The sequence below is a fragment of the Bos javanicus genome, chromosome 5, assembly GCF_032452875.1.
Source record: "Bos javanicus breed banteng chromosome 5, ARS-OSU_banteng_1.0, whole genome shotgun sequence".
NCBI classification, from domain to species: Eukaryota; Metazoa; Chordata; class Mammalia; order Artiodactyla; family Bovidae; genus Bos; species Bos javanicus.
Window position 1 is genome coordinate 23,690,055 of NC_083872.1, and position 25,770 is coordinate 23,715,824.

The window sequence follows — 25,770 nt, forward strand, 5'->3', positions numbered from 1 at the left end:
CCTAGATAGGAGACATTCCATTCTATTTGGTGATGGCGGCCCCAACACCTGGCCATGTCTGTTACTTAGCAAGAGATACACTCAGAAGATATTAGCAGTAGCCAGCATTGATGAGTGCATTCTGGAGGGCAGGATAAAATGGGAGCCTTTATCCAGGGCTTCTAACAAACGTCTAAGCTTGAGTTGACTCTTTAAAGAATACAAGCGACGCCTACCCCCAACCAAAGATTAAAAAATAAAAAGGAAATGTGCTTTCTCCCTTCCCCTGGAAAACAAAAACAATAAAACGTCTTCATCAACGTCTTCTTCACCTTTCCAGGCCTCCCTCGTCCGCCCCGCACTTGACGGGCGCTCTCTGGACGTCTACGCAGTCACTACAGAGGCTGCCAGCGCAACGGGGCCTCCAGGCGTTTTCTGACCAGGAGCGATTTTGCCGAGGAGGAATGTGGCTAGGCCCTGCTCGTGCTGAGGCTATTTAAGGTCCTCGCAGGTAATATTACGGGACTTATAAACACGGGGGGGGGGACGTCTTTGCTTCTTTCCATTCGCTGGCACCTACCTAGCAGCCCGGTTCTCCCGCGCTGGGGCGGAGCACCAGCCCGCCCGCCCCGCCGAAATCCAGCCGCCTGAAGGCTGAGGCCCCGCCCCCGCTGCCCCGCCCCCGCTGCAACGGTTCCGGGCGCGCAGGCGCGCAGGGCGGTGCGCCGAGGGGGGCGGGGCGTGCGTGGCCCCTTAAATATGGCGAAGGGGGCGGTGCGAAGTTGCCGCGGCGCTGCTGCCCAGTCGGCGCCGGTTTCTGCAACTGTCTCCTCGTGGCGCGAGCCTGTAGCCTCGCCTTCTCCGGCAGCGAAGGCGGCAGCAGGAGGGAGCGGAGGCGAGCGTGCGGCGGGCTCCATGGAGAGCGGCGGACGCCCGAGCAGAGGCGGCGCTTCCACCCCGGCACCCGGGCTCCAGTGACCGACGCTCGCGCTCTGCCCCGCGTCGGAGCGGTCGTCTGCTCCGGGACTGACCCGGCCTCGCTGCCCTTCCCCGCGCCGCCTCCTCGCTTCCCTGCGCCCCGATTCGCCCTCGACCCCACTGCCCGGCGGGGTGGCGGCGGCCGGGGCAGCAGCGGCAGCAAGAACCCGCCTCTATGATGAAGTTCAAGCCCAACCAGACGCGGACGTATGACCGCGAGGGCTTCAAGAAGCGGGCGGCGTGCCTGTGCTTCCGGAGCGAGCAGGAGGACGAGGTGAGGGCGGCCGGCGCGCTTGGTCCCCTCCGCTAGGGCGCCGGGGCGGGGTTGGTGTGGGAATCCGGGCTGGCCGGGATGGGAGGTCTCTGCCCTTGCCCTTCCCTGTCTCCATCCCCTTCCCAGCAGACCCTCCGTCTAGCCTCAGGGCTGGAAGGGATTAGCCCCCTCCCTCCTTTCCTCCCGCCCTCCCTCTCTCCTTCCTTCCTTTCTCTGGGTTGATTGTGGAAACAAAGGGGCTCGCCCAGCCCTGCGCTCTCCCGTCGGGTCGTGGTTAGGACGGGAGGCTGAGACGCCTCCTGGCCCCCTGGAGGGTCCCGGGCCATCTTGGTCCCGCCTAGCGGGAGTCACCACTTTAACCTGCAAATGGAGCGTGAAACCAAATAAAACCTTGAGTGCTAACAGAGAGTAGAAATGGCGTGAATGCTGCAGCCCCAGCCCTTCTGCCTCTTATTATATTTTCCTCTCCCCTGAAATAGCAGTTTGTGGCTTCAGATGAATGTAGGCATGATTATGGAATATCCAGACAGTCCCCGTGCTTTAAAATAAAAACCCATTCGGTCTGGTTCTGTCAGTTCCACTTTTTGGTGGATCCTTTAGTTTACAAGCACTTGGCGTATTTATACTGGATTAATAAAAAAAAAAAAAAAAACCTCCTCTTTTAAAGTTTTTTGACTATAGAATGATGGGTAGTGAAAAACGTGGAATCACCAGAAGGGAGAAGGGGGACTAGAGGTGGGCAAAGTTGCCATTTTCCGACGGTAGTCTCTACCTCTGCATATTTATCAGAGCTTCTTTGCTATGTTTTTCTTGACATCTGGCGAGAAGCAGTCTTTCTTGTTCTAAGAGGAAGCAGCAGTCTTCTTTTAATTCACTCATCAGCATTGGGTTGATAGGCCGTTGAGGTTTTTCTGGAGAACAATTTATACTTACTTCTGTTTCGCTTATTTAATTTAAAAATGGTTCACTAGTTTTATTTTGCGTGGAGCAATAGTAGTAGTCGATTGGTAGCTGATGAAAATCTTGTAGCATTGCCACTTCTAAATGGTTAGACAGGAAAAGCATTGAATTCTGCTTCCATATCCAATTATGTCCAATAAAATATTAAGCTAAAGCTGGAGGTGGGAATTCAATGGCTTCCTTATTGCTAGTCCTTGTAGTTAGGATGAGTATGACATAGTGTACTCTCAGCGGCTTATATTGTCATGCTAACAAAAATCAAAGTACCTCAGAATGGTGCTCTTCAAACTCTTTATTTTTTGAAAAGAAACCTAGCCTTTTAGTGCTGATCCCTTGCTCAGCTGGGGGTCTCTATTGGAATTTAAACTTAAATTCCAAAGGAGTTTTCTAGAGAAGTTGATGTTTTGGGGCTGGGCCTGTTTAGGAGAGCCAGAAAGTAGAGAATGGCTTTTAGCATTTACAAAGTCAAAGGGCTTTTTAAGTGCATTCTGTTAAAAAGATTAGAAGGTCCTTGAGGGAAGGACCACGTTAGCACAAAGCAAACTTTAAATATAAAATAATACACTTACCAGAAGTTATCAAGATAGGTCAAGAATCTTATCTGATTGGCTCACTATTGTGTAATTATTTTCTTAGTTGAGTGCTTACTAGGTGCTCGGCACTGCCTGAAGACTTTTAAGTTTGTTACATTTACTCCTCTTACTGCAGGTGTATAGGTGAGGAGACAGTTGCAGAGCAGAAGTACTTTGCCCAAATGAGGTAATTAGGAAATGGTAGAGTCGAAATTCAGCATCTGGTCCCTGCTGATGCTGGGCTCTGGGCACAAGGCTAGGCCCAGAGCAGTTGGGTGCACAAGATTTGCTGAATGAGTGAAATCGTCCAAGGCTGAGTTTGGAAGACTTTTCAAAGTAGTGACTTTGAAGTCTTGCCATAATGTGAACGTGGAATTCAGGCTTTGTAAAAAACGAAGGTTCCCAGGGGAAAATATGGGAAATGGAAGGAAATTGAAACGGTCTGTATTGTGTGAATAATGGTAAAGCAAGAGTCTGAGGAGAGCATCAGATGTTGATCGTAGCAGATAAATGAGTTGGTTTTCTGCTTTGAAATTGTTTCTACAGTAATAACGGAGAAGGCAATGGCACTCCACTCCAGTACTCTTGCCTGGAAAATCCCATGGATGGAGGAGCCTGGAAGGCTGCAGTCCATGGGGTCGCTGAGGGTCAGAAACGACTGAGCGACTTCACTTTCACTTTTCACTTTCATGCATTGGAGAAGGAGATGGCAACCCACTCCAGTGTTCTTGCCTGGAGAATCCCAGGGACGGGGGAGCCTGGTGGCCTGCCGTCTATGGGGTCGCACAGAGTCGGACACGACTGAAATGACTTAGCATTAGCAGCTACTGTAATAAATGCTAGATTCCTAGCCTCTAGTGGAATCAAGAGACCAGTGCCATTATAAAATAAAGAGCAAGATTTGAAGAATTTATTAGATAAGCTTATTACGTAAAACTTTGTAAATCTGATAACCTGGAGGTTGCGAAACCAAGTCAATCAGTTTGTTAGAGAATATGCTCTGAGGGAAGGCTCTGGAATTCTTTAAATAATTCACAGCCAACTTTAACGTCTGGTTTAGATCTTCAGGATCTTCGTTTCTGTAGTTGTGTTTATAGAGTGTAAAGTGAAATAAAATAGTAGTTGCTTTTTGACCCTCAAGCTGTGCAGTGTTCCAGTCTGGCTCTCTACTTAAGGGGTTCTAAGTAGACTTTAGAATAGGTTTTTGTAGGACGGAAGGGTGTTCTCACAGCAGTTTTTATTCTTTGGGGTGTGGTTTTATGTATTTTCCCATTGCATCTCTTTCTTCCCTGAGTTAGATAATAAACATTAGCATCTGTAAAGGAAGAAATTAGGCAATGGAAGTAACTTGTCTCAAGGTCACAGAAGCTGGCAGATCATTTTGAGCCCAGGCCCTTTATTTCTAAATCTCTTGTTCATTTGATCCTCTCCAATTAGTTATTTCTATGGGGAACCACCCTAACTTTTGACAGCTGGGCTTCCAGTCAAGACAACAAATAAGTATTCCATAGAGGAGCTGGGATCTCTGCCTTTGCAGTGAAAGTGGGCAGTACATTCACAAAAGGGAACCTGAAATGGATTCCATTGAATGTATTTGCATATATGATGGTTGGAACCAGGCTGCAAGATGAAAAGTGTCGGCTCCTAAGGAACATGCTCCGTATAGCAGGAGGTTAGACAGATGACTGATATAAAAAGAAAAAAAGGTCGTATCCGACACTTTGCAACCCCCCATGGACTGTAGCCCTCCAGGCTCCACAAAAAATTCTCCAGGCAAGAGTACTGGAGTGGGATGCTGCTATTCCCTTTTCCAGGGGATCTTCCAGACCCAGGGATCGAACCCGGGTCTCCTGCATTGCACACAGACTCGTTACCCTCTGACCCATCAGGGAGGCCCATAAAAGGTAATAAAGTGCTGGTGAAGTACTGTCGGGCTTCCCATCTGGTCCTAGCGGTAAAGAACCCACCTGCCAGTGCAGGAGACAAAAGAGACATGGATTAGATCCCTGGGTCAGGAATATCCACTGGAGTAGGAAAGGGCAAAATTAGTATTCTAGTATTCTTGTATTACTAGTACTCTAGTATTCCTGCCTGGAGAATCCCATGAACAGAAGAGCCAAGAGCACTACAGTCCACAGGGTCGCAAAGAGTCAGACATGACTGAGCAACTTAGCATGCAGGCAAAAGTACCATGAGGTGCTCCAGAGTTAAGATCCAGTATGAGGCATTCGGAGTTGGATTTCAGTGAGTGGGTAAGGAAGGGCCAAACATCATAAACAGAGCAAGACTTGGGGCTGTGGTCTAATTGAACTGTAGCTTAGGAGAGCAGAGAAAAAAGTGGCTGAAAAACGAAGAGCACCTTCAGTGTAAGATTAAGGAGTTGCTTGCTGTATTTCAGTTTTAGATGTATTCAAGTTTGGGGATGATCTGGCAGCAAAATAGGATAGCATTCTAAAGAGAGAAACAGAAATGACTTGATCCTGGGTGGAATCCAGGCACAGTTGCAAGTGAGAAAGTGAGAAACATACAGTCTTAAGAACTTGCATTTGGACTTTTTGTTGTAATTGGCTTGTGAGCTCGCTGAGCCAGTGGTCTTGAAACCTGTGGAACTCTAAACCAGAGCTCTAATAAACAAAAACTAAGCCTTCCCTGTAGCTCAGATGGTAAAGAATCTGTCTGCAATACAGGAGACCCAGGTTCCATCCTCGAGTCAGGAAGATCCCCTGGAGAAGAGAGTGGTAAATGACTCGAGTATTCTTCCTTGGAGAATCCCATGGACAGAGGAGCCTGACAGGCTGTAGTCCACGGGGTTGCAAAGAGTTGGATATGACTGAGCAACTAACACTACTACTAAGAAATATTACGGCTTCTCTCTACTAGTACTTTAACCCCTAGAATCAGTAAGCCTTTTCAGACATGTATGAAGAGCGTTGAGTCCCTAAAGGTTCTTACTTCAAATAGAAACCACTTTCATCAGAATTAACTATCCAAAGGTGGCCTTTTCTAACTGCAGGGAGATGTCACCAGCCTCCTTCATCTGTGCCTGCAGCTTTCCTAAACCTAGAGAAGGGCTGCTTAGCCTACCCAATCAGCCACTTCTTCAAGGGAAGGCCCTCATGTACGATTTGCATCCGTTTTTATTCTTACGGATTTTGGTATATCACCAAGACTTTCTCCAGTTTTGTGAAAGTTTATCCCATCACTTCAGAACATTAACATGCTGGGAGAAAAAAGTCATGGTCAACTCAGCTTACCATGATCTACCAATCCATATAATCTGGGTTAAATATGTTTTCACAGAGTGTGTCTTTGTTTCTGATCTGATAGCACTCTGCCTCTGTAGCCCAAAAAGTAGTACTAGTTTGCTGAGTAATAGAACTTGGTAGTGGCTAGTGGATATATTAACTATTATTGTAACTTACTACCTTTTAAAATGTATGTGTGCGTAGTGGGTGTTCCTAATATACTGCTGCCCTAATTTTGGCCAAATGCCTATGAAACTGTTAAGTACAATAGAGAGAGTTTTAACCATTCATGTTGTTCTTGTTTGTGATAATGTGGGAGAGAAAGACCAACAACCCCAAAACAGCTTCTAAATCTATAGATACAATTTGCAAAATAAAATTCTTTATTCTTATATTTAGGGATCACTTAAGGGGTTCTCTGAATAACTTTGTTTTTTCTGAGAAAGATGTAGTAATTTATAGTGACTACTTGTTCACTTCCCTGGTGGCTCAGATGGTAAAGAATCCACCTTCAATGTGGGAGACTTGAGTTCCATCCCTGCGTTGGGAAGATCCCCTGGAAAAGGGAACAGCTGCCACTCTAGTATTCTAGTCTGGAGAATTCCATGGACAGAGGAGCCTGGTATGCTAGAGTCCATGGATTGCAAAGAGTTGGACAGGACTGAGCAGCTTTCACTTTCTCTTGTTCCTGGAGGCAGGCTGTGACCAAGAGCTACTGTAAGGGTAAAAGCTAAACCACGAAGGGCAATTTGGGGCCCCTTGGTGTAGGGAACCAACAGTCCCATGTACCTCCCGCCTCTGAGGGCATGGCTGTATTATGTAGACATCGAACAGCATATCCTAGTTTACACGCTTTTACACATCCCTCAGTGAGGAGGACTTGGGTGATATAGAGTAATATTATAGAATATTATTGGAATATTATTCCAAATCACAAACAGACCTTTGTCCAGCAAGATTCAGGGCTGGTTCCAAGTTGACTATCACTATACTGTTGCTACTAAAAATGAGAAATACCTCTATTCCAAATCTTGAAACATTGGGTATCTAAGAAAAACACATATGAAAAACAACTTCTCAACAATGCCAAGTGAATAGTGTTTTATTCTGATAATTGACCAATACATGAAAAGAGGGATAAGCTCTGATAGTGTAGTAGGAGGAATCCTGATATGAAGGTGGCCAGGTTGAATTGGGGAAGAAGTGTCTTCACTTTTTACCACTCTAATGCCATTGGCGTTGGGGTTTGAATGTGATTCAAGTCTAATTCTGCAACTTGGTGGGTTGACTAGCCTCCTTTTTATCTAGCCTCCTTTTTATAAATCTTTCCTTTGGTCTCAGCTCTGGCTTATCTGGAAAGTTAAGTGTCTACTTTCGAAAGTCTTTGTCATCTTGTCGGACGCACAAAATCTAATAGGTCTAGAAAAGTAGTTGAAAGAGAATTTAAAACCTATGAATGACCATGTATGGACCTGTCAGCTGTTAGTGTATCCTCTTATTGAAAGAGTTTTTGTAACCTATCTTTTGTTACTGCAGTAGTACCATTTATTTTAAAGCTTTGGTCATTTCTTTCATAAATAACAGTACTATTGGGGTTGGAAGGAAAACTATGACAAACCTAGACAGCATATTAAAAAGCAGAGGCATCATTTTGCCGACAAAGGTCCATATAGTTAAAGCTATGCTTTTTCCAGTAGTCATGTACAAATGTGAAATTTGGACCATAAAGAAGGCTGAGTACCGAAGAATTGATGCTTTCGAACTGTGGTTCTGGAGAACATACTGGAGAGTCTCTTAGACTGCAGGGAGATCAAACCAGTCAATCCTAAAGGAAATCAACCCTGAATATTCATTGGAAAAACTGATGCTGAAGCTCCAATACTTTGTCCACCTAATGTGAAGAGCTGACTCATTGGAAAAGACCCTGATGCTGGGAAAGATTGAAGGCAGGAGGAGAAGGGGGCAACAGAGGATGAGATGGTTAGATAGTATCATTGACTCAATGGACCTGAATTTGAGCAAAGTGGGAGATAGTGGAGGACGGAGGAGCCTGGTGTTCTGCAGTCCCTGGGGTTGCAAAGAGTCAATCATGATTTAGCAACCGAACGACAACAAATACTGGCCAAAAGTATTTTGTTTGGATTTTTACGTACCATCTTATGGAAAAATCTGAATGAACTTTTTTCCCAACCTAATACATAAATATATTCATTCGCATATATATATATATTTAGTGGCAGATATCAATAGACTTACCTCATAGCAACTGCACACCTTTTGTCTTGCACAACTTCCAGCAGATTTCACCACTTTCTCTCAGATTTTGCATCACAGACATCTAAGAGCCAACCTAGGATTGTGAAGCCAGTAAAATTATGGATGCTTTTTAGTTGTCTGAGAGTAGAAAGAAGTCTGTAAAGGTTAATGCAGCTATAGAATTTAAAAATTGTGATAAGCATTATTTTGAGACAAAAGTGTGGATAGTCTGAGAACCCTTCTCCAGAAGTTTTTGTTTTTAGTAAGACCTTTCTTAGAGCATTAGTTTGTACCTAAAGCTGCATGGTAGATCTAGCACACGGGGGATGTTATAGAATGTGAAGATGGCTTTGCAGGAATTGAGAGGGAGATACTGAGTAATAATGCTCTGTGGTGTGGGTTTAGAGTCTTCCAGTCTATAGTAGGGGTTTTAACTGTCCTTGTCTCTGCTTATACTGTTCAGATTTCTTTTCTTAATCCCACCCACCCCCTTCCCCTACCACACAGCCTTGACCTCATCTGCACTCCCAGGTACTCAAGATGAGTAGGCAAGTACTTAATAACATACCAGTTTCCAAATCTGTACCATCACCAAAGGCTCATTATCAGATCTCTTAAGCTAGTTGTTTAGATACTGATCATCTAAACATTTGGATGCTATACCTTAGGTATTACTCATTTAAAATTGATCATTTTAGGAAAGATACATTTGGAGTTAATGGCTTGATAAAATTTAATCACTTTGGAATGTCAGGGGACTCTTGCAGCACAATTTCTTGGTTTCTCAGCTAAATCATTTGGAAGAGAAGTTCAGTCATATGACAGTGATATCCTGTAGATAAAGATTTGGTTTTAAATTGGAAGCTTAAGTGTTAGTTCAAAAACAGACACAGACTGTACTAATGGTTTTTCAACATTATTAACCTTATGTAATTTAGCTCTTAAAGACTGTTGTGGTCAAATAGGAACATATTAGTCATTGACCTAGATACATGACACTGAATTTCATTTTTTTTCAGAACTCAAACGTTATGAATATTGATGGTTTTGAAACTCCCTGTTTAGTCATTGAAGATGTACTTTTCTGGTGGCTAGTTCCCTGCACCACCCTGTTCCATTATGAAGGTGATCAAGGAGGTTGCTTTTAGGGCATAAAATTAGGCAGTAAGAATTTTATCCAGATACTAGAAACCAGTTTATCCCTAACTCATGCCTAGGAACCAGGAAAAGAAGCTTCCAGCTCTGTGGTCAGAACTGGTGGTTACCATTTACTTTTTCCATGATACAGGATATAACACTTTTGTACCTTAAACATTTTTTGTTTTAACTTAAAAACATATTCATTTGCCAGTCTTGATACAGGGTCAAAGCCTTTGAATACTATAGACAATTGGCAAGTATACTTTTTGAATAAAATCCAAAGGCAAAGTCTGATTTGCAGTTCACTTTGTATAAAGTAGGATTTTGACTTTCTCGATTTTTAAAATTTCCTTCTTCCAGTCTTTTTTTTTAAAGTAATCTTAGCCATACTTAATTTGATAGCAACTTTCAACAACCCATCTTTAATGGATTTTTGCAGAGCCTTTTTGATAACTACTTCCTGCCCTCGTTTTATCATTAACGTTCAGTGATTACAAAAACAAGTGCAACTGGCAAAATCTGGGGAACAAGCTTGTCTTGACAGATGAATCCAACTCAGTTGGTGGGAAAGCAGAAGATCCAACTGTGATGGCCAGCAGTACTCACTGCAGTGAGTACAGGGAGGCCAAGTGTGCTTGGCCTACTCAGGTAGGCTAGGGTCTGAGGTATGTTATACTCCTTAACACTCAACAGCCTTGCAAGGATAGTTACTTCTTTTTGCAGAGGAAGACATAACTAAGAAAGCTTAAATTTAAGGCTGTCTTACATTTCACTTTACCAGAATTTCTATATTTGGACTTGGTGGTGCCCTCAGTGTCAGCCATTAGTACTTTGGGTGCTCAGTCATGTCTGATTTCTTTGTGACTCCATGGACTGTAGCCCACCAGGCTCCTCTGGCCATAGGATTTTCCCAACAAGAATACTGGAGTGGGTTGCCATTTCCTCCTCCAGGGTATCTTCCTGACCCAGAGAGCGAACCTGCGTCTCCTGCATTGGCAGGTGGATTCTTTACCAGTGAGCCATCTGGGAAACCCCATTAGTACTTTAGCTAAGGCTTTGTCAATTGTTAATTTACAGTGCTTTCTCTGGACTTGCCTCCTTTCTGCCTGTTATATACTTGGAGGAGTGTTGTAGTAAAGTCCTGTCCAGATCAGAATTGAGAGAAACCGTGCTCAGGTCCCTTGAGCGTTAGTTGATCCACCACTATGGGGTGATGCTATGTCTATAGCCAAGGCGTGCTGCCACTTTTCAGATTGAGGGGAGTTATGCACTTGAAGTTATTCCCTCATCTCCCAACCCAGTTTTCTTGAGGTTTGGGGGAAAGGTGGGACTTGTAAACTGGTGTCAGCCTGGAAGTTTCCATTTGGGAGATTGGGTTCTGGACCTTACTCTTGTAGGTCAACCCTGGGCTGGCTATAAATTCCCGAGGGCCAGCCCTTTATCTGGCAGTAGGGACAAAGCTGGGCAGACAGTTGGCACAGTGTCAGAAAACCAGAATCTGCACTGAGGATCAAGCTTTGGTCTCAGCTGATTAATTTCTGGAGAGAACTGTTTGCGTTTGCTTGAAGGCAATATACTAAGTAATTTTGCAGACATTTCTGTTCAAGTTGGTCAAGACGCCTGCACTTTCATAAACATCATTTGGTTATTTATCATAGTCTTTCCCCACCCCCGTCCTCTCAACTTGGGTGAATTCCAACCTAACCTAGTGCACAAATTTTCACTTATAGGATGGATGTTTACTTCTTGTTTCAGATACTGTTAAAAAGTGAACTGGCAGGATACTACTCTGTATTAATACAGTATATGGGGTTTTTCGTTTGTTTTATAACTGTGTGCACATTTCAGGCTTAATGCTGTTCTTGACCTGGATTTGCAGGGTTTCCTATAAAGGCCAAACAGTATTTTAGGCTTTGTGAGCCATACGGTTTCTGTTGAAATTGCCCAACTCTGCTGCTGTAGCATGAACAAATAAATGTGAATGTCTGTAGTACTTCTGGGGATGGGGTTTACAGTTATGGTCGGGCTTGCAGGTCCTGTTGGTGAGCAGCAGTCGGTATCCAGACCAGTGGATTGTCCCAGGAGGAGGAATGGAGCCTGAGGAAGAGCCTGATGGCGCTGCTGTGAGGGAGGTTTACGAAGAGGTAAGACGGAGGGTCGTGCATCCTGGGTAAGGTTCACAAACGAGGCAGTCTGCTAAGTACACCAAGGAAGAGGCATGAGGACAGGCAGGTCACACAGTGCTGTTTGGTTGTCTAATTCAACATTTTAAAGCGTGTGACTACAGCTAGCACTTTGGTAAGCAGATTATTTTTTTCTACCTGGTAAAATAGTTAAAAATCAATGTGGAAATCCCTCAGAGCTGAATAACACACAGTTATATAACAGTTAGTCTCATCAGTGATCAGTATATAACATGGTGGCCTTGCCCCAAAGCAAGGTTAGTGTTAACTGAGCAAAAATGCACAGAGAAAAAAATTCATCATGTGCTACAATTCATTTTCAGACATACATATAGGAAGCCGGTTGCTCTTATTTTACTGGCTTTGTCTTAAAGCTCAGTAAAATGAGGGCACACACATGCACAGACGTACACTTGGCCTGCTTGTCTTCTCACAGCTGGGAGGAGATGGAACTTGCTTTTACTCAGGAGCAAAACAGCATAGATCAAGTGCCATAAAAACTTCTTGAACAGCAGTTAGGGCATAATGAGAAGTGAGTGATAAGGTTCTCACTGGGTGTTGGTGTGTAATTGAAAAGGTTTTCTAGAGACGAGTCTTAAGGGAGAAGCATTCTCAGAGAAAGCACGTGCCAGCCTGTTTTCATTCTGGGTTTGTGGCGCACACTGAAGTTGCAGTCTGTCACAGCACCAGGTAAAAGGAACAGGACTGTGCAGTGGAAGGGTAACACAGAGAAAACAACTTGCATATAAATTTCGTTATATAAAAATTTTATATTTCGTCCTTTTTTAATAGGCTGGAGTAAAAGGAAAATTGGGCAGACTCCTGGGCATATTTGAGGTGAGTTACAAAAGTAATCCTCATTTTGCTGATAGAATGACTTCTTCCTTCCTAACAGGCCAGGTAATCTGGCAGCAGCCTGAAGTAGATATTCCTCTGAAGCTACCAGTAGGCAAGGAAATCATAAGGATGTAGGAGGGAGGGAAGTGGAAGCTGCTTGACTTTCATATACCATTACTACAATATTCTCAGGATCACCTAAGGGCTTAGGTCTCTCATGGATACTGCCTGGAAATGAACCCTTTGCCTTCAGCATGTAACACTGGATGATATGCATAACAACTTTATCCTAAAAGGGCACTGTGAGGATGCAAAACTCAGATGCACAGACTAGACACTAGAAGCACAGAATTAGAATTCTCTGCTATAATTTGTTACTGCTGGAGGCAGAATGGAATTTGTGCAGAGGAAATTTGAAAGTGACAGGTATTCCATGGAAGGTGGGGAGAAATGAGGTCAGGTCATGAGACCCAAGCTATTCTCAAATATATTTTCATATAAGATTCAGACCTAGATACATGGTATATCAGACACATGGTGATTTTTTTTTTCAAGATACCCTTTAAGCCTGCTGATAGGACTATAAATATACAGTCCTTAAAGATTTTATCTTTTAGCCTTTTTCAGAAATCAGAAAAAATTCTGATTATACAGCACCTGGTAGAATTGATGACTCCCAGAATACAGTACCTGTAAAGAGTAAAGTTCATAATTTTCCAGAATTCACCACTTGCTTTACCCAGTTAAATAGCACCATCTCCTGGTTAAACTGAAAAACATTGTGAGTTTTCTGTAACTGAGTAACCATGGTACACATAATAGTACATATGTGAATATGCTGACAAGATTTGTAAAGAAAACTTCTCATGTTTGTGTAACATGGGAAGGCAACAGTAATAAGTGCTTTACAAATACTATTTAAATTTCATAGAATCTGAACAGAAAATGGTAATCAGTGTACCTTTCCCTTTAGAAAAATATAAGGGAAAATTAGAATGTTCCTGCCTAGTCACCATGGTGATTTTGATTAATTTGTGAACATAGCAAAGAAGTGTATTGATTTTCCAGGCATAGAGTTAAGATGACAGATCCTTAAGCATAATGTTTTAAGTGAGAGAGGCCTCTATTTTATTCCTGTTCTCTTTCATTCCCAAAGACATAAGATACTGAATGAGTGAATTACTTGGGACATCTGTGGTAAAAAAAAATTAGGGCAGTTGTCTGACGTCTTAGACTATAGCAAACAAGGTTACCTTTAATCAAGGTGAAGGTGAGCCCCTTCCTTTAAGGCCAGCTTGTGTTTGATTTTGAACCCAGACACAAGGCTAGGTGGCAGTTTTAATAGGAGTAAAAACTGAGTTGGCGCATATAGGACATGGCATTCTAGAAATGGACTATCCTTGTACTGTTCTCAACTTCCGCTGTGCATAGTTCACCAGGAAGCTTTTACGTACTCAGGCCTCCTCTCAGACTAACTGAATCAGTGTCTCTTAAAAAAAAAAAAAAGAAACCAACTGCATCCTGGGTGATGAAATAGATGGTCAAGGTTGAGGGGCCCTGGTCTAGGTTAGTAAGTCTGTTCATGTTTCGTCTTACATAAATTCACGCTGCTGCTGAGGGTTGTATGACTGAGTACACTTGCCTGTGTTGGCAAGTAAACTACGCTGATGTACGCCGCACTGAATTCTTCACTCGAAACATGTACATGACTAGCTCTTGTAGATTAAAATGCTTTTCTTTTTATATTCAAGCAGAACCAAGACCGAAAGCACAGAACATACGTTTATGTTCTTACTGTCACTGAAATATTAGAAGACTGGGAAGATTCTGTTAATATAGGTAAATTCCCTTTCCTTTTGCTATCTGAATTCTTTAAATTCATACTATATATATATTCAGTTTGCATCTTATTTTTTGGCTGCTTTTTAGAGAAGATCAATATATATCTCCCAATTTGAGTTATCTTAAAATTGTAAGTTAACTTCATTTATTTTTATTTTTATTTCATTTGGTATTTTTTAGGAAGGAAGAGAGAGTGGTTCAAAGTAGAAGATGCCATCAAAGTTCTCCAGTGCCATAAGCCTGTACATGCAGAGTATCTGGAAAAACTAAAGCTGGGTTGTTCTCCCACCAATGGAAACTCTACAGTCCCTTCCCTTGCAGACAGTAACACCTTGTTTGTAACTGCTGCACAGACCTCTGGGCTGCCGTCTAGTGTAAGATAGAGAGAATTGCAAAGACCTCTTCCACCCTGTGCAGTCTTGTGGGCAGAGGCTTCTTTATTATCCTTGACAAACATCTGAATGACGCTTGCAAACTGTCTGAATTTGCCATGCAGGATTTTCAAACAATTTGCATGTTTTTCAGATGCTTTCAAATCTTCTTTAAAAAAAAAAGATAGTGTAAAATATTTTAATAAGCCAAAGCCATGTGGAATTTTTTTTAGATGCCTTAACTGTACCCCCCTTACTCCAGTCCACCCACCCACCGTGTTATTTTGGTTGGCATTTCACAGCATTTTGTTTTTCCGTGTTTGTCCATTTGCTATCAGTCTGTGGGTTTTGGCACATCAACTTATTTGTGGGTATGTTTTCCCCCCTCAAATTGTTTTGTCATTTACAAAGCACACGCACACACAAAATCATCTTCACATACTCAACAAATCCTTCTGCTAGGGGAATTTTATGACAATAATTCTTGATATTAAAGCAGTCCATGAACCCAAAAACATGTTTCATAGGATCACAGTTTTAATTCATAGATCCCAGATTTGGACTGTTTTTTCTATATGACCCTATTTTCAGGAATTTGTCAACTTGTCTCAATTTTCACAAGTGGTATTACATCACCTGATATGGCCAATTCCCGTAAAGGGACTCAACAGTCACTTTAAGACAAAGTTGAACTCTATAGAGCTAGTGATTGTTAGGCAGGTACTATAAGCAAATTGCATGTAGTAGATAACATCTTATCATGAAAACTGTACTCCTAGAATTTGAGTTAACATGCTCCATGGCCAGTTCCCTTTATCCATAATCTCTCTTCGCACAGAATACATGAGAACTATACGTCCCTCAGTGTAAACTAATTTTAAAAACATTTGGTTTTCTAATTTAGTGATGTCAGTTAAACTTGCTGGTAAAGGCCAGTCGATGCTGACTGCATCACAGTTGAGTGAAATGGCCTTGTTCAGCTGTTACAGACCTAGATTATTAAGGCACCTAAGAACATCTCATCTTTTATAGCTGGTCAGTAGGTATTATGTCACTAAATACTGGGGCTCTGGAACATACCTGGACTAAGAATTTGTCTTACACTTGTCTTTATATTCACTTAAATCCAAGAATCCCACCTAACAGAAACACATGAATACCTTGTCTGTACTTTGCTGACCAAGCGAGAAATGAGGTGGGGTAAAGTGAAAGATGATTCCATATGTAGCCATTAGCTTTTTGTAAACATCATAACTGGTGAATATAAAGTAGAAAGTAACATTTGTTCTCTAAATTGTCAACCTTTAAAACATCATTGCTGCTAAAAATAGAATACTGTTACACTTAAGGAAAATTGGTGCCACTGTTTTGAAAATGAGATCTTGTGCCGTAAATGCAGCTGAACTAAATATAAATATTAGTTCACAAATGAATGCTGTCAAAGGAATGAGTAAAGTAAAAAAACTTAACCAATGACATTTCATCCTAAATTATGTAATGTGATCAAACATGATCATCCAGAATTTTTATATTTTTCTTTGTACAGAGGTTATGTATTCTGGGTGTTTTTTTTTTTAAAGGAAACATTTTAAATCCCACAGATTGACACTTTGTAGTTTTTTCTCAGTAATCTCTGAAGTTTCTTTAAATTATATACTTAACGCAGCAGAGAGAACTGGATTGTTTTTGTATATAAGACTTGTGTCCACCTGAAATGTCAGAAGTACTGGGGGAGGGGGGCTGGGTATCTTGTATATGATATTATTAGAGGTAATAATGCATGAACTTATTTTATAAACTCTTGGACTATGTATTTGACATGTAAAATATGTACAGTATTAATGTCAGCCATTTCTTAAAAGTGAGCCTATAAATATTGTTGTATAATTTTCTTTGGTCAGAAACATTTGGAGTAAGTAGTACCACTGGGTCAGGATTTTCTTCAGTGCTGTTTAGCAGAGCACCTGTCTTTAGTCTGTGCAACTAGGAAAAATTTGTATAATGCATCAAAATACTTCAGTTGTCACACTTTAAATTTCACACTTCACTATTCTTTTGGAACCCAGCCTAGCAAAATTTCCTACAGGAAAGGCCCTAAGGAGACTTATTTCTGTTAAGAGAAAAAGCCGACTTTTGCAGATTCAAGAGCTGACCCTACTGTAGATAACCAATAGTGTCTACTAGCTCAACTCTCCAGAGTTTACAGAGTGTTGGGACTGTCACCTGTGCTTTCTGTGGGGTAGCAAGATAAATTTGGGCAGCTAAAATTTTCAGTTCACTGTGCCTCCTAATTAAACAAGTTTATAAAGTAACTTGTAGACACAAAGTAGCAACTGGCTTGCATGTTTGTTGCTGGGTTGTTGGTGTTTTTTTTTTTTTTTGTAAACTGGTGAAATTTTTCAACCAGGCATACGCCATTCAATTTTCTGTCAATCACACAGAACTGAAGGGGAAATGATTGTTGTACACACTTTGCTTTGCATGGTCTCATTTGAGATAATTGGTGTAAGAATCTTGACTTTTTTTATATTTGGAAACATCAAATAAAAAATGGAAATGAGTTTTTTTTAACACAGCTTAGCACTGTCAAAGTGAAAACTTGTCTGGTGTTCCACAGTAACAGCTTTACTTACTATCTTCCCATTGATGGCCATATAATTTTCTGCTAGTCGTTTACTTACACACTTCCTTTTTATGATTCTTAATAGTGGAATTAACTAACGTAAAAGGGCTCACCAGTAAGGTGTTGCCATTACTCTCCCACTCTGTTTTCCATCTTGTACAGGACATCAGTCATGCCACTGTGGTTCTCTTATTTATTGCTATTCTCCTTTCCTAATGGAGTTAGTGTTAAATTGTTAATTTTCAAGGGGGGGTTGGCTTATCCTGAGTACTTTGGTGTAATGTTGCAGATACTTTCTACACTATGGTCACAGTAATTATTACAGCTGTTTCAAAAAGGTGACTGGTGAGGCCATTTTATTTACCCAAAATAATTGTTTACGTAAGATCAACTTTAGAATCCTCACATAAAAGTTCTACTCAGATCTCATTTGGTTTTGATTAAGATTGTTAAGTTGGAAGAAAAGAGAAAGCTTGGCATTTTCTAACGTCTTCACATTGGAATACCAGAATTTTCTACAGATCTCTTACACAGAACTAGTTAAACACTAGTTGAATTTATTAAAGTATGATTTGTGACAGATATGTTACAGCTGGAATGTTGTAGCTGATGGTCCTCAAATGAAGTTTCCATCCAGTACAGTACCTTGTTTCATAAATTCTTAATGCAACATTCACTGTTAGCTGCACAGTGGTCAGCATTTGCTTTATGCCCAGCGTTAGTGCCACAGCATAGAAAAGTTTCTACCCTCAAGAAGCTTATGTTCTAGTAAGGCACAGAGATGAGTTATTTATACATCAGAAAATGTCCTTGAAGATGTAAGCTCTATTTTTTAAGACATGTACCATTTTCAAAAACAATCTTTTATTTGAAAATGTGATTCCCAAATACTTTCATACATTTTATATGGAACTGTAGGACAAAACTCAGGTTGAAAAGTGATCTCATCCCTGGTGCTGCTCCTCGCCTTAACTTTTAGTACCTTCCTAATTCCCTTGTGGCTCAGCTGGTGAAGAATCCGCCTACAATTCGGGAGACCTGGGTTTGATCCCTGAGTCGGCAAGATCCCCTGGAGAAGGGAAAGGCAACCCACTCCAGTATTCTGTAATTCCATGGTCTGTAGAGTCCATGGGTTCGCAAAGAGCCGAACACAACTGAGCAACTTTCACTTTTACTTGACTAAGTTCCCTTGGCTAAATTCGAGCAGTAAGATGGGAAGGCCCCTAAGTGTTATCTTGGCACTGCATTATGGCAAAGACCTTAATTTACTCAGAAACTAGTCTTCTATTTCTCTACTTTGATGTGATTTCAACTGATTATGTTCCCAGAAGTTGTTCTTCCCAATATGTCTACCCTCTGGACATCACGTTATCTGGTTCTAAACACTAGTGCCAGACATAATAGTACTGTATATCTCAGTTTTTACTCAAATTCATTCCATAGTCAGTGAAATAAAAAACACTTTATTTGGCTATTACTGTATAGTAAGAGGTATGTGTAATCAAACATACCTTTTGATCAAGTTAATACACCAGGAATCTAAAGGAATGCGGACACAAATGTACCTACCAAGGTAAGGGAACCAAACTGGTGAGGCATGGAAATAAAATGCCCAGGCCCAAAGCCCTAATGGTTAACTAGTAATGTGTCCACATGGTGGAATATTATACAGACAAAAACGGTATTCAGGTTAAGGATGCCAGAATAAACTGGTGTGGCAATGTAGCACCACTATTAAATTTTTAAATGCAGGCTTCCCTGGTGGCTCAGTGGTGAAGAATCCACCTGCCAGTGCAGGAGACACAGGTTCAATCCCTGATCCAGGAAGTTCCCCACATGCCATGGAGCAGCTAAGCGCATGCACGGTTACTGAGCCAGTGCTTTAGAGCCCGGGAGCTGCAACTTCTGAAGCCCACGTGCCCTAAAGACTGTGCTCAGCAACAAGAAAAGCCACCACAATGATGACCCATGCTCTCCCCAGTTAGAAAGTCTGTATCAACGGAGGCCTGACACAGCCAAAAATTAAAAAAAAAAAAAAAAGCATATAACTCTCACCTACTTCTGGGAACCTAGTCAACAAAAATGCTTCAAGTTGCACAATCAAAATATGGTCAAAGGTGTGTACTGCATTATTTATAAAACTTGCATCAACTTAAATGTACAGATTGGGTGGGGTTAAGTTACAGTCATCTATTTGATAGACAGCAAAGAAATGTGCTGCCAGAGATAAGAGTTCCTTTCAGTAATCGCTAATTGAAAAACTACACAGAATTTCCTGTCAAAGGTCACTTTTAAAGAAGTCTCTACAGATTTTCTTTAAAAATCAAATCCTGTATAATTTTGAACATTCTGAGTTCAAAGTTCATTCCTGTGAACATTGAGAAATTTGGTATGAAAATATATCACAGATGAAAAAAATAGGGCTTGATAAATGCCCAATCTGTGTAACTTTCAAAGTATGTTAATATCAAAGCAGAAAAGTGACACCTGCACAAATCATTCCTGTTATTGGAGTAACAGTTAACATACCACTTTTTAAAGGCTTCCCAGATGGAGCTGGTGGTAAAGAACCTGCCTGCCAATGCAGCTAAGAGATGCAGGTTCAATCCCCGGGTTGGGAAGATCCCCTGGTGGAAGAAATGGCAACCCACCCAATATTCTTGCCTGGAGAATCGCTATGGTCAGAGGAGCCTGGCGGGCTACGGTCCATGGAGTCACGAAGAGCTGGACACGACTGAAGCAAGTTAACATGCACACATCACTTTTTAAAAGGGGAGGAGACATATCTTGCTTATAACACAAGAGCAAGTAATCAGGCACTGTCAAGTAGGCAGGGATTAACTCAGCCTGGTGCGCGCGTGCTCAGCTGTGTCTGACTTTGGGACCCTATGGACTAGCTCGCCAGGCTCCTCTGTCCATGGGATTTTCCAGGCAAGAAGCAAGAATACTGGAGTGGGTTGCCATTTCCTTCTACAAGTCAAATGGAGACCCCAGCCTGTTTGTGTGTATTCTACAAACTTGGAATGCTTTTCACATTTTCAGTAGTTGGGGGGAAAATACTCTGACGTGAAAACTAAAGTTCTGTCAGAGAACAGCACGCCCATTTGTTTCTGTCTACGGATGTCTTCTCACCACACTGACAGAGCTGAGTAACTGAGACAGACCCATGGCCTGGAAAGCCCAAAATATTTACTGCTTCAGAATGAAAAAACAGGGATTGCAACCATTTGGTCCTACTCCTTTGGTTACTCACAGTTCTATTACTTCCTGCCAAAACATCAGGAAAACAGCACCAACTTGAAATCGGGTGCAACCAACCTATCACGTCTAAGCCGCTTGACAGATCTAAGTAAGTCTTCTTGAGTAGTCTACTCTTAGAACATAAACCAGTATACTTTGTGAACTTATTAGATTATAATGAAACTTATAGAGCTATTGGAATTCACTAATGACACGCAAATTCATGAAGTGTTCCATTTTTATGAGATGGTTGGATGGCATCATCAACTCAATGGACATGAGTTTGAGGAGACTACAGGAGATAGTGAGGGACAGGGAAGCCTGGCGTGCCTGGGGTCCATGGGGTCGCAAAGAGACATGACTGAGAGACTGAACCACAACAATCTAGATCATGAACTGTTTATTTCAATAGGAGTCACATGGTGGGTGAGTATGCATGAGGAATATATAAAATGGAAATGCGCTAGTTATTCTGCAATAGGGAACCTGAGCTATCAAGTCTCTCCTATTTCTAAAGCTTTTTTGTCCCATAGGTAAAACTGATTAGCAGAAAATGTTAAAGCTCATTAAAGAGCACCATGAAATAAACTTTTACAAGATCATGGGATTCAGTTGTTGCTCTGCTACAAGAGACAGTAAGGTCTAAATATCCAGGCACTTACCATACGCTTCTCCAACCAATCAGAAACTACATCAAGTCCACAGATGCTCAGCTTGGTTATCAGCAAGTCTGCATTCATACACTTGAAATGCTACAACTGGCACATATCAAATTAAATCAGCTAATGGGTAGCAAAGATGAAATTGCCAGGAGGAGGAAGGACCCAGACTCTTCAGGTTGAGTTCTATACTTAACAAGGAAAATTTTAGTCCAAATCCCAGTTTTGCAGCCAATAGGGAACTTGTCCAATTTGTAACATAAAGATGTAGCAAAACCAACTCTTGGAACAAATCCTCCCAATTTCCGACCTCAATGATAAAAAAAAAAAAAGGAAATTAATGCAGGGGGTGGAAGATACAGTTAAGGAAACAAAGTATCATCAGTCTGGGTGGTGGTGTACAGATTTTTATTCTTAATATTCCAAGTTATTACATTCAACATATTTTGTTTTTGTGATCTTATTAAGTCATTTAAAAATAACCCCCAATATAATTTCTTAAACTAAGCGCATGCTGCACGGTTAAATGAAATGTTGCCCCCAGTCCCAAAATACATTATTCCAATGAAATTACATTTTTTAAAATAGACTGTTGAATTAGCTGCCCTATAATCATGGCATTTTACCTTTTTCTTTTGGCCAGCTTTTGTAGATAAGGCTGTTATTTTTAAACCTTTGCAACTGCAACTAACAAAAAGTTGATATGGCTAGAGTTAAGTAGCCAATTCCTATTATTCCCATACCATTTAGTTCCATTTAGCTAAAACTGTTAATGTTCTACAGGATTTCCCACCCCATACTCTCCTTTACGAGTGCTAAACCATAGCACCTATGGCTTTTTTAGGTATTGTGTTTATTTTTAAATGCTTCTGAAATTTTGTATTAAAGTATGCTCTTGGTCTACAGCAGGGTTTAAGTTATACATATCTCAAATCTAAGATCTCATCAGGCAGCTTCTGAGCGGACCAACACTAGCATGGAAGCGAATCACAGCAAAGGAGACAACAAAATTCAAAAATCACATGAAAAACATAAGGCTCATATCAACCCCTCCAGATTTCAGCAAAGCTTCTGAATGGGCAGTTGATGTTCAAGAAGCCATTTATCAATATACTCAGATTCTTCTCTGCTCCCAGGGCTCTGCACAAGCTGGTCCCCTGCCTGGAGGTATTGAATCCAGAAGAGCAGTCCCTCCCAAGCGCTTACTTCCCCTCTCCATCAGAGCTGCCACTGCTCTTTGTCCATGTGACCCAGCCGCATCCCTCATTAGATGAGGAGGTCCACGAGGGAACATCCTATGCCAGTCCCATTCAGGTACCTAATCACCCCTGACAAGTAGGAGTGCATCCATAAGCTAAGGAGTGACAAAGTCAAGGGAAAAGGATTACAGAGAGGAGCAGGTGGGCTGGGAGGGGATTCTAACCAGCCTGAGAATTACTTAGTACAAGAATGACAAGCTCATCTTAGGAAGGCTACTACTCAGCTCCTCCCAACAGGTGCCTTGCATAAGGCAGGTCACGTCTTCCTGTTATCAGAACTTTAGATCATTCAAGTTACCAGAATTCTAGATTCTCTCGCGATTCTCCCAATTTTTCTAAAATGTCAGCATTGAATTCAAAATGTTTTAACCAACCATGCTGTGTGGGCCAAGGAAAACAAGCCCCAAAGCCAGATGTTGCTACCAGTTTTCAAACTCTATCTTGGCCTCTCCCAGAGCCCCTTAAATTCTAAGAGAGCCCAGCCAACACACTGGCTCTTGTTTCATCCCACTGGTTGGGGAAGCAAGTATTATCAAAACAATGGGGGCTCTTATCAAAATTACAAAGGAAAAAACCATGTTGCCGTGAAATTAGGAATTCACATATTTGTACTTCTCTAACTCAAAAACTCAGTAGACATCAGAGTCCTGTTTTAGATACATTTTTGTGGATCAATAGATTTAAATCTGGAATTTTATAACTTATAAATCACTATGTCATCCTAGCTATCATCTGAGCAATGCCACCTGCAATAAATAAAACTGATCTCTATTAACTGCTTGAGTGTTCACTCATTTTGGCCCCAGAATGAGATTCAGTTCCCTTAGTTGTAAGACAACTCTAAAGAGACCAACAATTGTTACAAATGACAATTGCTATTAAGCTTTTAAATTTATAATATTTGGGTTGTGAACAATTTTACTCTGAATTAAACTAATATTTGTTTCCAAGCAACGCATTTATTGAAGGATACCAGTTACCAGTCATCAAAAACTTTTGTATGTTGAAAATGTAATTTTAATAGATATTCTTCATCTTACATAGGAGCACAATAAAATACACCACATTCTGAAGAAACTCCAGAAGGTATGAGAATAAGAGTGGGGAAAATCCAGATGGGCTACAATATCCATTACCTTAAACTGCAAGAGACAAAGGTTCCAACCCACAGGTTAACATTTACATACTTATTTATGACTGACTACATTAATGTCTTAAAATAACAAGACTTGGGAATTAGATATGGAAAGGTGGGAAAGAACAGCTTTGTGGTGGGGAAGAACTCTGTCAATGCAGATAATTGCAGATTATCAAAGAATAAAAGGAGCTCCCGCACCAAATATTACAGGGATGACAGTAAGAATCATTAACTGAGGATCTGATGCCCTCTAAGGAAGAAACCTTTCTGATGACGCTTATGCAAGCTCACTGCTTGAGATCTGCTCAGCCCTTCTGCAAGAAAGACTGATAAATGCCTCAGCAAACCCCAAATGATTACGAGATTGCTGTTTTCTAATAACAGTGGTCACACACGAAGTTTTGAGACAAGAACTAAGAGCAAGGTCATAACTCAAATGCCAGACACAACTGTGGCACAAGTAGATGTCCCACACAAAGTCAGTCACTGGTGTGGCTGTGCTGTGACTCTCCTGAACAGTAATTTCCAAACACTGTGGCAAGACACCGATGATCGCCTAACTAATCAGACAACACACACACATTTATTTCAAATTTCTAGGAGGTAAAAAAAAAAAAGTCACATACTGATGTTTTAGGCATGCTCAGGGCCAGCTTATAAATACTTCATTCAGTGATATATCTTAACACAAATCTGCATCAGTGAAAAGAAATTGGCAAAATCTACCTCTCGCCATTCAATTTGTCAGATGGTGAAGATCAAAATAGAATGTTCCATCAGTTTTATAATTTTTAAATACGATTGTCACATTGGGAAAATGAAATAAACACAGTAAAAGAAACTGTACAAAGGCAAAGTAGAATAACAAAAAATATTTTACTAAAACATAAGATTTACAGGAGTTTCCAGACAAGCCATACAAAATGGTCACAAGCTTTTTCTTGAAGGGAGGATTGTACACTTGACAGCAAGGTCACAATGTTATTAGTGAGGGCTGTGATGTCTGTTTAATGTTCCCATTTTGGTTCGAACAATCAAGCTTGTCCATCTACAGCGTCTAAATAAAGTTAGACTTGGCTAGAGAGCATATTCTAAAGAACTGGTTAGCTGCTTTTAACCAATGCAATTAGATCACCATAAAAAGGGGGAAAGGAGCCCATAAAATTAAAATAAAACTACCTTCCCCCCCACCAAAAAAAAAATAATAATAATAAAATAAAGAAAAACACCCACACCCCTGCAGCTAACCCTGACAACTACCTTCGTTCACAGTGCTTTATACTTAAACCATGATGAGGGAAACGAATAAAAGCAGAGAGGGGCCACTGCTTTTAAACGTTTCGCAACAATCCAGATGATACTTCTAGCCTCTGCTCATGCTTTACAACAGTGAATCAGGACAAGACATAGATTTGCTAATGTGCATTTAATCACCAAAGGATTGAAGATGTCTGGGTTTTTATTCTGTAATGTTTCTAAGACTGTGTCCATTAAATGCAAACAAAAAAGGAAGAAGTCTTGGCAGAACAGGAGAAGTGATGCACACTTGACGATCGAATCGATTTAAATATTATTCATGGCATATAGCCTAGTCCATGCTCTAGCTGTGGACAAAAACAAACGTGATTATTACTTAAGTTCAATATGTTCCTTTCCAAACTCTATACAAAGTAAACAAACAGAATTAAGTTAATTATGAAAACAGCATGCTACAATTTCTTAAATTCATGTCATTTTCTATAATCTAGGTCAGGGCAAAAAGACTGTCTATACATCTAATTACCAAAACATTACAATAGAATTCAAAAGTTCTACAAAATTCTAAAGGATGAAAAGAGTTGTCTCCTTCCTTTCTCATATGATGCTCCTCATTAATTGTTAAAATTTGTAGCAAGAAGCTTATTGCTTTCAAACTCTCTAACTATAAATGGACACACAGTTTAATTTAATCAAACAGATTGCAAAAACAGCTCAAGGAGCTGTTTAAAGGTTTGAAGGTCTTCCATTATCTTTACATATAGCTAAATGAATGGCAGGCACTCAGACATTTGTGAAATCGTTTATACAACAATCCAAAATCTCCCAACCACTGCTCCTCTTTAAATCTGGGAGTCATGTAGTAGCCCCTAAGAGGGAGTCTGAAAGTCTTTTGGTAAGAGGTTATTTACATACTATTAAGAGAGAGCTTTTCTTCTCCCAGTTAAAACTAAGTTT

General features: G+C 41.0%; 2 protein-coding genes across 3 annotated transcripts in view; one reads left to right on the plus strand and one right to left on the minus strand.

Annotated features, from left to right (window-relative positions):
- The first annotated feature begins 765 nt into the window (after window positions 1–765).
- NUDT4 (nudix hydrolase 4) lies at window positions 766–17,212 on the plus strand. 2 transcript variants are annotated; one of them, XM_061415742.1, is made up of 5 exons: window positions 766–1,231; window positions 11,438–11,548; window positions 12,380–12,424; window positions 14,179–14,263; window positions 14,447–17,212. In XM_061415742.1, the coding sequence occupies exons 1-5, from the start codon at window positions 1,133–1,135 to the stop codon at window positions 14,647–14,649; spliced, it is 543 nt and encodes a 180-aa protein (XP_061271726.1). In that variant the 5' UTR covers window positions 766–1,132; the 3' UTR covers window positions 14,650–17,212. The 2 variants fall into 2 exon arrangements, with proteins under 2 accessions (XP_061271726.1, XP_061271725.1); XM_061415741.1 differs by having other exon boundaries at window positions 784–1,231; window positions 14,176–14,263.
- A 7,201-nt stretch (window positions 17,213–24,413) lies between these two features.
- The window catches only part of UBE2N (ubiquitin conjugating enzyme E2 N), a 40,284-nt gene continuing 38,927 nt past the window's right edge, over window positions 24,414–25,770 (minus strand). Inside the window, exon 4 of the mRNA XM_061415743.1 lies at window positions 24,414–25,160. Coding sequence (XP_061271727.1) covers window positions 25,120–25,160 — 41 coding nt within the window. The 3' untranslated portion in view covers window positions 24,414–25,119. The remainder of the gene's footprint in view (window positions 25,161–25,770) is intronic.